We start from the raw sequence: 18,432 nt of genomic DNA on the forward strand, positions 1-18,432 counted from the left end.
TCTTATAAATTAACCTAATATACTAACCCACTGGTACTTTAATAACAAAACCGTGGATACAAGTACGGATTGATGGATACATTTTTACATAGTTTTTCAATCAAAGCTTCCTTAAAGACTTTGTCACAATAGTTCAGCTTGGGCGTCAAAATAAGACAATGGCGACAACTTATCACTTATTTCGTGTAGTTATTAAAAATAATCAAATATTATATAGTGTGTATGAAGTCCTGTGATACAATACAGATGTTTCCTTTGGTTATAATAAAAAAATCTTTAAATACGCTATATCTTACTATACTTTTCCCTGAATACGATTCTAAAGTTTACGCGGACGAAGTCACGGGAAAAATCTATTGTTTTATATGTACTATAACGTACAACACACATTTGTATACATTTTTATGGAAAATTAAACAATCAATTCCTTTATCATATTAATTGTGATGAAGCTGATGTCTTATTTAGTTATATTCCTTATAGAGATTCACCTCAGTATTAAATATGTAATTGAACTTTATAATTTATGTCCTTCTCATAAAATATTAATCTCATTTAAACAAAGAATTTTATGAACACTAAATTTACCAATTTGGTTCCTTATATAGTTATACATTTTAAATTAAATTAATTTTGAAACAATGATTTACTTTTTTTATTCTGTGGCTTTATTCGCACTGGAATAGTGGAATATTTTGCCAATGTCAACGTTTTTATTTGTCGGACGAAGTATAATCTTGAGATATATATGGAGGAAACACGAAGGAGAGATTTACTTAAAGAAAAAACAGATCTTATTTATATCAGAAGACGTTCTGTCAAACTTTGACATTGACAATATAAGTGTAGTATAAACTGGCTGAATGAAAAAAAAAAAACAAATCGATTGTAATATAAACGTTTTAGTCTGCATTCGTTTAATTTAGGCTAATAACAACCAGTCGATGTTACAACAATCATAATTACTTAAGTAACCAACTGTCACGCCTCTCGCCATATTTTCAGTAGCACGTTATATAAATGACTAAATTAGAAATATTTCAAAACAAGCTCAACTACATACGGCCATGTTATGAGACAGGTCGTGATTTCTGTAACAAGTGATATTATTTATCTGTGAAATTACATTTTTATTTTAATCTGTCATAACTCATAATAGATAAATAAGTCGTCATACGTCATACGTCCTATTTAGAAAAGAGGCTTAGGATTAAGGTGTACCTATTCTAATACTATACTAATTGTGTGCTTATTTAATATTATATATTAAATACATAATATCTTAAGACTAATATATATAGTAGCTTTTATTGGTTTTATTGGAAAACATTCAAAAATATGATTCTTTTTCCCTATAACGAAAACTGTGTTCATTAAATATAAAAAAAAAAAACTTGTCAACCAATAAAATGTCGATTTTGGTACAATACAAACAGCATTCTTTTTAATAAACATTAATTAACATCCATTACTATACTACTTTCTCGTTTATTTGGACTTGACATAGATTCGCGGCAATGGTATCAGGTAATGGTGGTGATGTAATTATTCCAGTTTTTGACCCGCAGTTCAATACGTGAATTATAACATGATATCATTTAAACAGTTTTGTATCTTACGTCCATTATTATAAAACTTTTTTTTAGCTTATCAATTCGAGATTACATTGTGTATATTTTAACAACTTTATTCTCTCTCCCGTATATAATATTTGTTGCAAAAGAAAATTCTATTAAATACATGAACCTAATAAAAGCTATCATTTTATTTGTACCAAGGGAGCGAAGAATTGCACAAGGCGTGAAATAGAGTATCCGATATCAGAACGTTTCAAACGAAGTTACCAACAGTGTCGGGTAGTGTTGGGAATCAATTGAATTATGTAACATTATGAGGTGGCTGTCGGCGGGACCTCCCCTTCGACTGGGTTTTATACGGCCAGTTAGAACCACTCTAATTAAAACCCCGTCCTCTGAGAGATTTCCTCTCTGTAACCCTCGTTTGTTAGAGAAGAGGAGTGCGGGGGAGGTCATGTCCGTCGGTCGGCGTCTCTGTTATTTTACAAAACTGCGATACATCATACAAGTCAACGCCCACATTAATGAATGCAAGCAAATATAAATTGACAGCGAAAGTGGTCGTAACGAGAGGGGCATACGTGTGATGTGAATATCTTATATATTTTTTCACTTCTATTCGCTGACAAGCGCAGTCTTTATCGTTTTATTGGAATTTATTTCAGTACAACGAATAAAAGATTGGAGTTATGACTTTTTTTAATGTAGCAACATTTGACAATACTTTTTTTTTATTGCAACTTAAATCTCAAAAGCAATAGTGTTTGAAACGTACCTATAAAATATCAGACGTACTCAATAAATATTACGCAACATCATAGAGGTATTATAAAATATTATTAACATATAATAAAGTTATAATGGATTCGTTCAGCGAATTCTGAATGAGCGTTTTAATAAGTAATAGCGGACGAATGTTTTGATGAAGTTTTACAATCCGCCCACAAAGGGTTGTCGCGTTAATCCGACTGTTACATGACAATAGTTAGGAAGACTCTACTTTGATATTATTTATGTATAAAGCTTGAAATTTATGTTATGACAATAGTCAAAGCAATGACGCGTGTTCAGAACTATATTTTTTAATGCCTCAGCAGCTATAATATGTACATTTAGTTTAATTATCTTGACAGAGATAGACGTAAGTTATGAAAATTTACAAAGAAAAAATATTATTGTAAGAAAAATATTATTAAAATATATATACATATATGATATGAGAACTATAAGTTATATTTATTAGACATGAATGTGTTATGGTAACCCTATTCAATGAGCTATTAGCTTTGTGTTGCCATTACCAGAGATTATTATACCGAATGTTGCTTTAATATTCCCTCGGGACGCACGAAGGGTTGATATCTTATAATCATTTGGATTTTGTTTTTAACAATAATTATAAGGTTTCAAGGAATATACATAAATATACAGATGTGCATTTCTCTCGCTAATTTCAGTTTTATAGATTTAGGTGGATATAAAATTTAATACGCTATATTTAATACTACGTATTTTACTGTTGAAAAGGAAAAATTTGAGCAAATCTATTTGATGTATAAAAAAGGAAGTAGACACAATTATAAATCATAGTTATTTAAATTATTAATAACCAGGATTTTTTTCGAACATGTACGTAGTTTTATTGCTGCTAGGTAAAAGATTGACTCTGTCCTAATAATACATGTGTGATTTTTATAGGACATTAAACAGATCTAATAACATAAATAGGAGAATTCTAATAATATATGTAGCTTATATATAACGATTATATGGAACAATAATAAATAGATATTAAAAACAAAAACAAAACAAATGAATAGTACTAACATTATACAATATATTTATATTAAACAGAATCACAATAGAGAATTATTTCTCGTATTACATGGTCGAGTTATAGAATCGAGATACGCCAATTACGGAGACAGGAAGCCCGCGCAGGCGCCCTGAGTAACGACTTCCGTCTTTACCCTAAACCAGAGTAATATGGACCCTTTAGGTTAGTCAAATTCAACCTCTGAGAACCAGTTTAATGGATATAACAAACGACTGATATAAAACTAATATTATCGGATTCCTAAACGTTTATAATTATTTTTAACTAAATACTCGCCACGTTTCAGTTTTGCAGCAGCCGTGATCACGGGCGGACGAGATGAGGGCTTCATTTCAATAAACACTCGTCAAAGCCTTGGATCTCATTACAACAAACGATTTTTTTATTGAAACGTAACGAAATATATTATTTTATCAACACATACATTCAATGTATTGATCACAGATCGAATATGAAAAATTTAAAATAATCTATTATATATAATTCTACGTTAATTATAATTTAATAAATATGTCTGGTGTATCCGTGTTCTGGACGGGCTCAGTCAAAAATATGTTTAATATTTAAAGAAACAAAATAAATAACTAAACCGTTTCAGGTCCACCAGAAACTGTATTAATATGCTCTTCACGGAATCACTCACATTTAAATCTCTAATTTGTATAGATTATATTTATCTCTATGTAAATATAGAATAATTTATCCCATTTTTTAAGGGAATTGGCCGATTGAATTTAATATTCAACAGAGTCAAAGTTTATGTAGAGAATAAGAGGATACATCTGTTTATATATAAAACTCAATATATATAATAGATTAAACAAAATAAATATTTCAATGTAGAGGTACCAATTATTAATATGTTTTTGACAAACTCTATTTAATATGTCAACGTAGATATTATGTTTAAAGTGTTCGTTGTCACTAAATATCAAACATGTCGTTTCCAGTGAGTGTAACATAGAACTTTAAATAATCAATAAGAAAAGTTGAAATGAGAAAATACTAGACGATTCCAGTGCAAATGAAGCCTTAGTTTAAAAATCTTCATATAACAGCAGTATTAGAAAAGATACTACATTATTATTTTTAACTAAATGCTAAAAGAAATGTAGGTACCTAACTTTTTAATATTTAAATTTCAAATAAAATTCCCCTCAAACCAATGAACGCTTGTCAGGATCAAGCCTTATTTATTTATATTCTGCATTAACAAAACGCAACAACTACTAACTGATCCGTACATAGATTATACGGCAATGTTCAATAAAAACGCCAACTTTGAATCGTAGTAAAATATTTTTCATATTCAATTCAGCATATTTTTAGCACGGAAGCTGCATCAGTGTCAATATTTTTATCTGTAATCTGATACGTTCAACGGAAACGTTTTGACACAAAGCTTTACACGCCTGGCGAATTATTGGACAAATTATTGCGGGTAGCCGTCCCTGTTTATTAAAAAGTGCATCGGCGGTAGCACGAGAAGCGTTTATATTATATTTTATTTATCTTTTTATCATCAGTATGGGCAGTAGTGGTTTTTTTTTTAAATCACAGATTACATAAGTATAATTAGTTTATTTTGAAGTTAATATAACATACGTTTAAACTGTATAAGTACTTAATTACGAATCACGTTGACTTTATATACCATGTTCGTGGAAATTCAGACGAGTTTTCATTTTTAATAACATATAAATGAAATAATATATACAGGACCATTTCCGAATTTACAAAGTAAATACGAAATATTTCTATGCGAGCTGTATCAGAATCAATATTTTTTGTAACCGGCATTCGATACGGTCATCCGGAAACAATCAGACAATGCGCTTTATAAGGTACACGTGCCGACACGTGCCTGTGTTTAGTTAAGTACAAGTATTGTACACAATAACTATTGTACAGTCTCATCTGGTCTTAAAAATGATTGAGACAAAGGGAACTGTGATAACAAAAGGTATTCGTGCCACATAAGTAGTATGTTGACATTATTGCTAATATATTTTGTTAGGCGTTATAATATTTACCGATTGTTGCGTTTGTAAAATTTATGATCGTAAGAAATCATCGTGTGTATCTTTATTACATTATTTAAATAGCATTGACAATTAATTCTACATAATGTATGAAACATTTTACTTACACAAAGAAAACAAACTTGAGAACCTACTTTTTATATCTCTAAAATACGTAAATAAAAGAAAATTAATGGCAATATATAACAACAATTGTAAACATTACAAAATAAATTAAGATGTTAATTATGAATAATTAGTTGGAAGGAAGCGTTTCATACTTACATTTACACGATTGGTCTTGGACCATTGCACAAATATCACGTAATAACCAACCCTTCTTCAACGCTAGCCCCGGCTTACCGTATTCCCTCGACATCTGCTTTGTGGACCGAAATCTATTTAATAGTATCGTATTGCTAATTTCGGTATTAGGAACGCGTTCCATCGCTTATTAAATTATCTATTCCGTTTGCGGGGACGTCTTTTCCCCCGGGTCTCTGTTGCCCCTGTTCATATCTTAAACAGAAGAAAGATCGCTTTAAATCTATTGGAAAACATATAGTTATTGATGTACTTTCATAAAGAAACTTTTATTTAACAATAAACCAGTGTACAGAAATTAAACTTAACGAGCTAAGAGTCTGTAACTGTTGTAATACTTAACACACCTAATTTAATTTTCATTATAATAATTTTCATTAAAAGCATTATCAAGTAATTTGCCATTACTTATCCATTTCCATAATTTACCGAGAAATAATGAACAGATCATGGTAGGGGGGACGCATCTCATGCGGGGATCTAAACCGAACATAGGAGCTTAGATCTCTCTGTGAATACATTACTCTGTGATGCTGGCTCTAAATATTTGTACCATGTTGAGACTTAATTACACGTATTTCTGAGAACGTCACAACTTAAAAAAAAAAATCATAAATCTTCCATATTATAAATACCTACGCCCGAATCCGAACTAGCATACTCTAACCAATGATTTAATTGTTGTAATGCATTATCTTTTAATATAAAACTATTACCCCCTACACGTCCAGACCTCCTCTCGTGAAGCCAGCGATGTGTAAAACGGCAGCGTTAATTCGCATTTAGCACATAATTACGATGATGGAACCAAAATGTCCGATTCAGTGAGCTGATGGATGAAGACGCTAAATTACGTAGACCCTGCAGGCCAGTCGAGTGGAGGACTCTCATCGGCTGTTCGTGAAGAACCACTTTACGTATTGTGACTATATTTTTACGTAACCATAGTTTTCATATTAGGTAAATACAACTCACTGTCAATATATACATTTATGTAGTTACTTATATAATTATTTCAAGACAAAAGTGTGGCCAGTGTATGTTATAAATGATACTAACATTCCACCAACCAAAAGTAAAAATAAAAATGTAAAAATCTAATTCTAAAACACGATATAAATCCTCACAATGATCCTAAATAAACGATTCATAGTACAGTAAAGCAGGAAGCGCGCCCCGTTCACATTAATGTTATTATTTGGCAACATTTACTAAATAATTTGCTCGTTAAACGTCCTCCGATACGTCCCCTTGCTAACTACTGTATTGTTCGTCGCCTCCCCTGGCACTAACGACTGGATTCAACCAATACGATTCTAACATTAATTACTTTGACGAATATTTGTGGCAACATGCTCTTTTGTTGGATGTATGAAATTAATAACATCGTGCTGGCTCGAAGACTTACAGCTTCGGTTTTGATGAGTTTTCTTTAAGCTTGCTGGAGGGATTATTTTTGTGGCTGCAACAGATTTAATCCGGAGACGTTGGCGGGAGGCCAGAGAAATGTTTGCGAACCCTTTTGGATTACGATGCCCTGTGCTTCTGTTTTCGTGGGCCGGTTGGGAAAAAAAAACTATGTAACTTTGAGAGCTTTGTCTTATTGAAATGATCAAAAATTAGCACGTCCAACTAACCGTATAGCTGAAACGGCTAAAGTTATTCTTGTAAAGCGACGTGCGTCATGATATATGTAAATGTAGGTAATTGTTCCACTCCCTCTCCCTACCCGACACTTTTGAACTTACGCCTCACGGAACCCGGCTCAAAAGCCGTGGAATTTGTATTTGAATAATAATTCGTGAAAATTGCTCGATCCCCGACTTTCCCCGCTTGTTTTATTTATGTAAAACGAACAGTTTAAAAACCGCTGCACATTAAACAAATTCAATACTTACTGCCGACGGAACAGAAGTTCAATAGCTATATTACCACATACGTCATTCAAATAAAAAAACGAGAAATTTACAAATAAATAATATACATTTAATATGAAAATTAATACATATTAAAAATATGTCTGCCGTCGAGATTGACATTAGACGTTTCGTTCCAGAACTGGTCAGAGAGACACCACCTCATTCCGTTGGGCCGATTCCACCACAGTCTGAAGTATTTGCTCGCCGGATATTCTCTGTCCATGTGGTGGAGACGCTTGCAGACCTCGCAGAGAGGATGAGGTTTTAATTCAGATGTTATCTTATAGAGATTCGTCCATTTGAAGTATTTAAGGTAAATGTCACGATTTTTTATCGCCTGGTACATTTTGTACGCTAAGTTGTATGGGTGCATTCCGCGTGCGTTGATGTAGGAGCCGGGCGGCAGAAACCTGAAAGGCAAAAATTCAAACCATATTTGGACTTACTTTACTGTATTATACTTACTTACTTACTTTACTGTATTATAAACCTTACTGTATTATAGATATTTAATTGGTGAAACACCTCTCTGTGGTGCGCTATGTTTGACTAAATATTTCAATTATTATACCTATGATGTTGATATATTATAAGATGTATAACATATTAGAGTTCGTGCATTTTCTTTTCTTAATACATTTGAATATAAATTATACCGTTTATTTTTAATTTATTACTTACAATAATACATATATTTGAAAAAAGAAGCTATACATCATACACACAACACGACATTGATTTGTGAAGTATTTTAATTAATAAGTTTAATATTTTTATCGTAACTGAGACTTGGTAGGTTAAGACTATTGTGCATTTGTATGTACTCGTACGGGTATTGCGGAGTCCGCACACATAGTTATCTTATCTACCGAATTATCTTTTATAATCACTAGCCATCGCAAGAAGATTATCTATGTAGTTTTTAATATTAAAAAAGTTACTACACACACACGCGTATATATATATATATATGTATATGTGTGTGTGTGTGTGTGTGTGTGTGTGTGTGTGTGTGTGTGTGTGTGTGGTTTTATAACAAACACGACACACAAGTTGCACACACTTACAAGCTTGGTTGAGTTTATGACACGTAAAACATTATTAAATATACCTAAATATTTACGTCCCGTACTCGTATGTCTGTTATTCGTGATCAAGGTTTAAAAATAATGTAATGATTTTTAAATTTTCATTATAACATACATTGCTTGATCTTATACTTTAATGACTCGTGGACCTACAACGTTCACAGCACTTTTGGTATCCATTAGCCAACTAGCTCTAACATACTATTAATGTAATTAATACAAAGATTACCGAAATATTTGAAATCGGTAACTCGGAACATTTAATAATTGATACAATTGAAATACTACCGCTGCATCAGATCGTCCTAAGGTATATTGTGACGTACCTGCTGTAGTTCGCTCCCCCGTAAACTATAGGTACGGCGTAATTCTTGTAACCGTGCAAAATTTTCTCCGTAACGTAATCATCAGCGAACGAATTCTCAAAGGCCATGTAAAAGTAATAATCTTTGCGTATCATATAGTCGCAGGCGTCGTTAGGACATTTCCGTTTCGAACAGTCGCCGTAAACGTCGATATTAAGAGAGAAATGGAATAGGTGCTCTTGAAGTCTGGTTAGGTAGTCGTCTCTGAGACTGTCGGCTCTACAATGGCTTACGAGCCACGCAGCCGCTTTACGTTTACGTTTCAAAATTGTCCTTATTTTCTTTTTCACAGGGTGGCTGCTATGTTTCCAGACGACGGCAACGCTCGGAGCGACGAGCTGTCCCTTAAGACTTCTCACTTGAAAGTAACTCCACACTATATCCGAGTCGAGACGGTACGTAAAAGTCCAATTGAAATAACCGTCGTTGTGTACATCGCACGCCGGGGCCGTATGAGACGATTCCAGGGTATTGAATATATACATTTGGGAGGGATCTCGTTTGATCGGACGCTCGCTGGCGGAGAGGATGTCTTCATTAAATATTATGGCATCGAATTTCGTGTAATCGCCATCAAAGTGTCCTTTGTCTTCTGTGAAAATACACAGTTCGGAGCACGTTAAAGTTGGGGATACCCTTTTACCGACTCCTCGTCGTTTCGTCCATTGTAAAATATACTTTGATTTCATCCCGTTTGTACTTCTTTTAGGTCGCTGATTGGAAATTACGGTTCTAATGTCATTTTCGTTATTAGTTCCAACTGTTATACATATATCATAAAACACGTATACCAATAAACAAAATGAACAAGCCGCTATGTACTTTACCGGGTATTCCGTCTTGATTAATTGAACCATAGTCTTTTGAGAGGTCCATAAAAATATATAAAAAATAAATATAAATTATGATCTTTTAAAACTTGAAATCATTTTACATGACACGAACTGAAATACACAGATTATATAACACCGACAACTGTCATTCATTTAAAAAAAAAAATTACAAAAAAGATTTGGTGACATCATATTAAATTATAAAATATTAAATATTAATACGGTGCACGAGATAACTTTATGATTACATGTAACTATTATTATAATACAAAAAAAATATAGACCAAACCTGATAAATTCCCATCGAATATCAGGTTTGAACCAGGATAAAGAAAACTCACATCCTTTGAACGATAACACTCAGATAACATTCATCAGTCCCACTTGACCGGATATTTATCCGAAAAGAATCACCAACAGTGTGGGAGTTAGATGTATCCAACAATGTTAAGTGCTGACAAATGTTAAAACTAATCTCGGATTAAGATCCTATCTGTCAGAGCGCGTAAAACACTTCACGCAAACAATCCCTCGCTGGTTACAGTTAGTTCGATAAAAAAAAATATACTGACCGCGTTAATACAGTTATTGTTGTCAAAATAATGTATTGTTGAGGTGTTAAGTGGGCAAAAACCTGGCTGGCTGGACAATGGTTTTTAATTGAATTATGTTGGGATGCTGTCCCCTGAAGAACATGGGCGCCGTACAGCTGTGCTCCACCACTTCCTATGACCACTGAATTGTTGGTTCACATTTATTGAATTTTTCGTTTATATTTCATTTGCAAACATCATTAGGAACATTTCCTTTTGACCATCGTCTAAATTTGTTGTATATTCTTTACATAAAACCTCATTTTAGAACACATGCTGTCATTTTAAAATCTTACGACGCTTCAGACATTATTAAATCAGATGCGGAAGTGAGCGACAATGGGTAGCGATGCGGATTTTTTTTACAACCATACAAATTCCCAAGGGTTATGTTAAGCTGTTTAAATATTTATGAACTATTTACGTATTGACAAAACAAAATGGACGACAATGGCTTTCACGCATTGTTGGGGAGCATGCGAATGTTACCAGTCGTGAATTTAATGACCACTTCAGAGCTTCCGATTAGGGAACTTTTATTTCTACATTTAATATTACGATTTTAATAGTTTTGATGTGATTTTAAATTAGAAGGGAAAGTTTTAAAACCGGCGTCTTTTTTGTATTTAGCCACATGTTTAATCGATTGTTGCTCGTATTGATAAATTCAAGTACTAACAGGAAAACGAAGGCTTACTTTGTTTTCAGTCAGTTAGTTGTAAGGAGGAAGTAATGTTTTAAACTTATAAATATATACTTATAGCATTATACCACAGGAAATGTATGTAATTTTAACTAATATAAAAAAACCTAATTTAATAACTTAATTATCTAAATTGTATTTGTTGATTTTTATCTTTCTATGTAATCCCTTGGTCTATATAACTCAGTCTCCACTTCATGTGGTACCTAACAGTTAAAGTTAACCGATGTGTCAAGTCCCAAATCTGTTAAACTGTGATTACTCTTAATCCACTTATTGTTAAACCGATGTATTGTCCGTTAATTCGATCAATGTTACAGTCAGCACTCAGCGGTCTAGCGGTTGACGGTCCTTTGAGCACGGCCGGGGTCGGGTGGAAATATATAGCAAAATAGATTCACAGTTAAATATGAGATGGAGATTGGTTGGGAATTAATTATTTAACCTTACGGTTAAATTATGAGGAGTGATGTAAAACATCAGGTGTTTGAAATGTTCCTATTTTTTTTTAACTCGGACATAGTCAAATGTCAATTTAACATTTAGGTATGATGTTTAATCAAAAAAAATATGGCTAAATAAAGCACACCTACGTTTTTATAATTTTTTACTATAGCATAAACTTATATCTAATTTATATTGCTTTTAAATTAATTTTAACGAGTCTGTGATAACAAGATATACTTTATTTATAGTAAGTAGAATTCAAATATATACATACATAGGTATATAATAAATGTATACTTATAAGTGACACTCGTCTCACATGGAGGGATATAAAATTTGTCAAAATCTTTGAGACCAAACATGCTTCCTGATTTTGACTAAATATTGTTAAGGAACTACACCAAACGAAAAAACAAACATACAGTTTAAACACAACTCTACTAGTTCTACCTCATATATATATTTAGATTGATTAAAATCTTTATTTTCTTCTGTTTCAACAAAGATCTTTAACCAATCAAGCTTTATTATACTAACAATTTATTTGACAGACAGCAAAAAAAAAATTGACAGACAACAAAAAAAATATATTTAAATCACAATATTTGCCTACCTAACTAGACTCGCTGCTCATATTACTCTAAACCAGTACACGTCAAGCGAAATATCGCAAAATATGACGTCTCCGCTATCTTAAACCGTCTGTTATCTTAATCTAGAGAAAGATGAATCGGTAAAATAGAAAAAATATATACCTACACATTGTGTTTACACAAACGTAGGTGGTAATCTGAGCGGTTTATTCGAATACGCCACAAGGGTACGCGTCATTGTGACAGAGAAATAATATTATTGGGTTCTAATTTCGTTAATCGTCATATAAAAGTATATTTGAATGGATCTTTGATCGCTTGGCGCGTTGGATTACAATGGGGATAGCACTTGTATTGCATCTTACTGCATATGTTATAAGGTTTAAAGTCGCGTGTTGGTTTTTTTTTTTTTGTGAATATCTCTTTAATAAAATCAGATTGTTCAAGTGTTGCAAGTCTTCATTTTTATTTGCTCTTTGGATTCCCGGAAGATTATTGGCCGGGTGATTGTCAAGAGGTCATTGTTAGAGTTACTTTTAAACTATAATGCTTTGATTCTAAATTTATTTTTATCAAAATAATGTGATGATTATGAAATGATTTTGTTTTTAATTTTTTTTTTATATATCATCTAAGCAACGATTTATTTTGTATAGCTATGTCGGCTCAGACGGGAGACGCCCTTGCCTAATTAGACGTCGCGACTCCCCTCAAATATTTTTACGTAACGCTTGACTTTGAATATTCTCCTATATTCCTTTCCCTTTCTACCTATCAATATTATAATAGATATAATGCCTACAATATATACGGATTAATAAAAATATCTTCGATAAACACAGCCTTTAAATTTTATCTGATCTAATACTTTCGCGAGTTTTATTCATTTAAATGAAACTAATATATTTTCGGATATACTACGCGGATTTTATTATTTTAAAACTACATAATCCCGACGTTTCGGTTACTTTTCAGCAACCGTGATCACGGGCAGACGAGATCACATCTCAAACGAAATAATAAAATCCGCTTAGTATATCCGAAAATATATTAGTTTCACTTTAAATTTAAATTTGTTTTACCTACCTACTCCTTTTTTCTAATATATAAACAATACACTCGAAAACCGTAAACACGACCGAAGAGTCTATATGCAATGTAAAAGAAAATTTAAAAAATAATAAAGCGAACTTGTTTCATCTGAAACATAAACAAATTGAGTAACCGCCGAGAAACTCGTCTTCGGCTGTACCTATTTACATAAAATTACCATCCGCCCGCCTCGCTAATACCTCCTTTGTGACGGCAAAATATTTTGCGAACAGTTTACCACACAAAGTCTCTAATTCAATATACAAGCTAAATAGCTGCTGGAATTATTTACTGACACGATTTGGATCTTAAATAACCTATAGGTACATTATTTATTTTCTAACTCTCTCCTGTTTCTTTTATAATTCTAAATTCAAATTATCCCTTTCATTGCCAATGTCAAATTAATATTATAACTTTGGTAAGTGAATTGAAAATTCCAAATTCAAACAAGGTATCCTTTTTAAATAATCAATGTCAGAATCGATTTCATGCCATTTTTTTTTCTATCGATAAAGGTGCTAGCGACACAGTTTAATTATTCTTTGCTCTCATATCAAATATGGCGACCAATGACTGCTTTTCTGAACACTATCCACAGTTATATAAACAAAGCAAACATAAAATAAACGGTCTGTTATAAATTAACAGCACAAAGCGATTGTAACGTAGGCGTGGCGTCACGCCTCCGTCTTGGCAATTAGAACAACAATGGAACGAGGATAAATCGATTTACATGAATTGCGATTCAAAATTTAGATCAAAATTCATTTAAACATCGATTATATATAAAAATATATAGACAAGCTTTAGCACAGAGCTTGACTGTTATCTGTTAATACTGTAGGCGGTAATCAACGATGGAATGTATTAATAAATATAGATTAATTTAAGAACAGAGCTAAATAACTATTTTTTAAGCTAGATAAATATACACACGTAAAATTTAAGTAAATAAGTAAATTTGAACAATAGAGCTAAAACAAAATTATATTTTTTGTGCTTCGTTCCAAAAGACCTACCTACCTATAAGCTCTACATCTATATCACCAAATAAAATTTCATTAAAATCGGTCTAGCAGTAGAATCTTTTATACTTAAGTATAAACCTTATATATAACAAGGTCATATTTTATTATATATAATATATTTTTCTTTAATACGACTACTTTTTTTTATAAACCGCATCAAATTATTTCCCTCCATTCCATCTGTCATCCGCGGCTTCATTTAACGGGACCGTGACGTTGTTTTTTCGGCAATCCGTTTGTTTTGTAAACGACATTTATTTAATACAAATTAAGTGATTTTTTTTTAAATGGTTTTTTATAAATAAAACATGGATATAGAAATGTTTGTTTTGTAGGTATTTTATTCGTAGTATGTCGGTATTTAACTATTTACTGATTAGCTAACTTCGTACCAATATTTATTAATTTTTAAAAATTCCAAAATTTTTCTACGACTAAAAGATATTTAGCAAAAAGGTGCCTATTTAAAAAATAACTATTTACCCACATAAAAGTATTGTACAACCTACCTATACATATATATATCTCTTCAACTTAATACATTACCTATTAAGTCGGATAAAGTAAAAAAAAGGGATTTTAGAAATAATTAGTTAGTAATCTGCGCAGATTAAAATTAAAACTCCCAAGAGAATGACTTTTTATAAAGCACCCACCTAAAATGTAAGAGACTAAAGATTTAATTCGCCTATATATACATTAGGTAAATATCTTTAATATTCTTAGCATATGTACAATTTCTATTATAACTAATAAAAGCTGGCTCATCACATCAAGATGATCGTTTCAGGAACTATGTCTCATCTCGTCTTCTATTATCAAAACCTTCCCTTCCTAAATGAGCTTGTAAGTAAACAAATTGATTAGATTTATTAAGTTTGATTTGTTAAATATTTATTAAGGGCTAGGGAAAATTAAAATCGGTAACTATTTAGAAATATGAATTTTAGGTATACTTATATCTAGATATAGATATACAATAATATATATGAAGGTTTAGAAGGCAAGATTTGACTGACTTAACCTAACCTAACCTAAAAATAACTATAAAACACTTAAAAAAATACCTACTACACTACATAGTAACAGACCTACCTAGTTATAAATAAAAACTTGACTTACGAAGAATTGATAATGCTAGGCATAAAAAAATAAAATGGATACCATTTTGTCATTATAAAAGTTATTCATTGTATAATTTTAAGGTGTTATTCAATATTTACTTGTCTCTCGGTGTACATAACGGCCTTACAAATGTTTTGAAGGTATCTAATTATATTATCCTCTAATCTAAGTTGACGGAATCAAAACATTGGCGTTTTGTTTATTAAAAAAAAAGAATAATCAATTTCATATGGCAACATTTTCAATAATCATTTAGATACTATTATTATAAATCCCGTAATCCAGAACTTTAAAATATTTAAATAACAAATAAAAGCAATTATAAATTTAACACGGCTGAGTGAGCGGGGTGTAATTTCCGTAATTTCCTTATTCTGAAACCATTCTGAAACATTGCTTTTCACAAAGCCATCGTGGAGACAGTAAACAAAATGGCGTATTTAAATGGGCGGCAACTGCATTGTTGGCACACGGCGTCTCATCGATATCCGTCTTTCATCTCTTTCGCACTCGCGGTTAAATCTCTTTATTTTCCTTTCTCATTCACTACGTCACACAAATTCTTTACGGGCAAGCAAATAAAAACTCTAATGCATTACAATAAAATTAGTTTTTGGATATTTATTGTGAGGGTAAGCTGTATCACAGCAGTTTACCGCGATATGTGAAACTGTTGCATATTTTTCTATCCCTCTCGCTCTTATTGGTGTAATGGTATTTTTATACTGTCATCTCGCTCACCCTCGTCTCCTGAGAAGTAATGTGTTGTTGGTTGTTGTGATATCTCCAAAATAACAGGGAAGTACTCGCTACGAAGTTGTCATTTGTAACAGTTTTGAAAAGGAGGGTCAGCATAAAAATATACAGGAAGAAAATACTTAAAAAAAATTATATATACATATATATGTTTGGAAGTTAAGATTAAACATTAAAAAGTCACTGAACAAAACTAAGAAATTGAAAATAGAATTAAGTATTTACAGAAAGTCCAGTTTAATGTACTTGACAAAAAACTTGACAATCTTAATAGACTATATTTTAAAACATACCTTTCACATTTTTGATTTGAGAATTTATATATAGATATTAAAAATTTTAATTTACTTTTTTAAATTTTTATAATAAAATAAACAATAAAATATATTAATAAACAAAACTTAAGCTGAATAACGGAACCTAAAATAATTGTATATACAAAAAAAACACATAACATAAAGTACATATATAAGTCACGGGGACGTCATAAATCACTTCAGTGTGTTGCGATCCGTACCCAAGGCAGGGCGTCGGGAGTGGGGCGTTAAACAAAAACACGTACACAAGAAGCTGGTCCGTCCTGATTGGCCGACGGCGCAGCCCCTCGCCTGGAGCGCCGCTCGCTGATACAGCATTCAGTGAGTAGACACCAGCCAGGCGACATGTGCAGCGAAGGCGCCTGGCCGAAGGACGCGCCGTCCGTCACAGCCGCCATAGACCACTACAGGCTACAGCTGTACAACTATGCCGTCGCCGAGCGGCTTAGGCTGTATCCTCCGTCACCCTGCTACGGGCCGTACGCGCCGCGGCTGGCTCTGTCCATGTCTTTACTCCAACAACGCGCCCTGCAGCCGGAGGAACCGAAACCGCAGCACAGTTACATAGGACTCATCGCGATGGCGATACTCAGCTCGCCGGACCGCAAACTGGTGCTGTCCGACATTTACCAACACATCCTGGACAACTACCCGTACTTCCGCTCCCGTGGACCGGGCTGGCGGAACTCCATCAGACACAACCTGTCGCTGAACGACTGTTTCGTTAAGGCCGGCAGGTCCGCCAACGGAAAGGGCCACTATTGGGCGATACATCCGGCGAATATAGAGGATTTCAGGAAGGGGGATTTCAGGAGGCGTAAAGCTCAGAGGAAGGTCAGGAAGCATATGGGGCTGGCTGTGGATGATGACGGCGAGGACTCGCCCTCGCCGCCGCCGCAGTCTCCGCCGCCGACAGCACTGCCGATACCGTTCTGGGGCGCCGGCAGACTGCCCGGAGGAGTCCAACCCAGGAAACGACAGTTCGACGTCGCTTCATTGCTCGCACCGGACGACGCTCCCGAGAAACGAGCGAGACCAGACAGCAGCGAGGAGGAGATAGAAGAAGATATAGACGTGGTGGCCAGCGACCAAGAAGAGAATAGAGAGGAAGAGCCGAGGATACCTCTGACGCCGGCGGCGCACTATCCGTTACTGGGAGGCTGGTGGCCGGCGCTCGACCCGGCTCTACTTCAGCAACTGCGACGCCAGGCTGCTTCACCACCGTCCCCAAACCCACCTGACCACCAACGCCCTCCCGACACCTAAATCCCACTAGATTCTGTATAAATGTGAATAGTGTACAATCAGTATTAAACGTAGTGATGTGCTTCTATATACAACGCTTTTCTGAACTGTTTTTCGAACTGTCACTCTATCATCTAAACGTCACGAGTCAGATGTCATTACATTTAATATGTACATTTTTTTTTTATAATAAGACAGTGATCGCTGTGTAGTGGATGGATAATTATTTTGGAAGTCTGATAACGACCAACTGTAGATAATCTTACTATTTGTATATATAAGTCATTAATCATTGTTATAGATTGTGGATGTTTGTTTTAGAATCCGTCGGATTTAGTTATATTAATAAATAGAATTTATTCCTAAAAAAAATATCTTTTCTTTGCCTTATAACAGCCGATGCTCGAAAAATATATTTTATTAAATTAAATGATTTTCAAATTTATTTTTTGGTTTCAAAGTATTTGTTTTAACATTATGTGTCTAATTCTTAATACTGTTATCGTCAAGAGATATACTAGAAGATAATTATTAGAAAAAACTAATCGTATTGAGTCATAACTCGA

General features: G+C 33.3%; 2 protein-coding genes across 2 annotated transcripts; one reads left to right on the forward strand and one right to left on the reverse strand.

Annotated features, from left to right (window-relative positions):
- Positions 1 to 7,723: 7,723 nt before the first annotated feature.
- On the reverse strand, positions 7,724 to 10,083 carry LOC116768058 (alpha-(1,3)-fucosyltransferase C-like). Its single transcript, XM_032658678.2, has 2 exons — positions 9,093 to 10,083; positions 7,724 to 8,088 (listed from the first exon to the last, which is right to left on the reverse strand). The coding sequence occupies exons 1-2, from the start codon at positions 9,986 to 9,988 to the stop codon at positions 7,758 to 7,760; spliced, it is 1,227 nt and encodes a 408-aa protein (XP_032514569.2). The 5' UTR covers positions 9,989 to 10,083; the 3' UTR covers positions 7,724 to 7,757.
- Positions 10,084 to 16,859: 6,776 nt separating this feature from the next.
- On the forward strand, positions 16,860 to 18,187 carry LOC116767994 (forkhead box protein C1). The gene has a single exon (XM_032658600.2). It carries the CDS (start codon positions 16,967 to 16,969, stop codon positions 17,885 to 17,887), a length of 921 nt encoding a protein of 306 aa, XP_032514491.1. The 5' UTR covers positions 16,860 to 16,966; the 3' UTR covers positions 17,888 to 18,187.
- Positions 18,188 to 18,432: the final 245 nt, after the last annotated feature.

Source organism: Danaus plexippus, chromosome 19 (assembly GCF_018135715.1).
Source record: "Danaus plexippus chromosome 19, MEX_DaPlex, whole genome shotgun sequence".
Classification (NCBI taxonomy): domain Eukaryota; kingdom Metazoa; phylum Arthropoda; class Insecta; order Lepidoptera; family Nymphalidae; genus Danaus; species Danaus plexippus.

Coding starts and splice junctions, on each gene's coding strand:
- LOC116768058 (XM_032658678.2), bottom strand. CDS start 9,988: ATGGTTCAATTAATCAAGACGGAATACCCGGTAAAGTACATAGCGGCT. Junction 8,089..9,092: donor GGGGGAGCGAACTACAGCAG/GTACGTCACAAT, acceptor TTTGCCTTTCAG/GTTTCTGCCGCCCGGCTCCT.
- LOC116767994 (XM_032658600.2), top strand. CDS start 16,967: ATGTGCAGCGAAGGCGCCTGGCCGAAGGACGCGCCGTCCGTCACAGCC.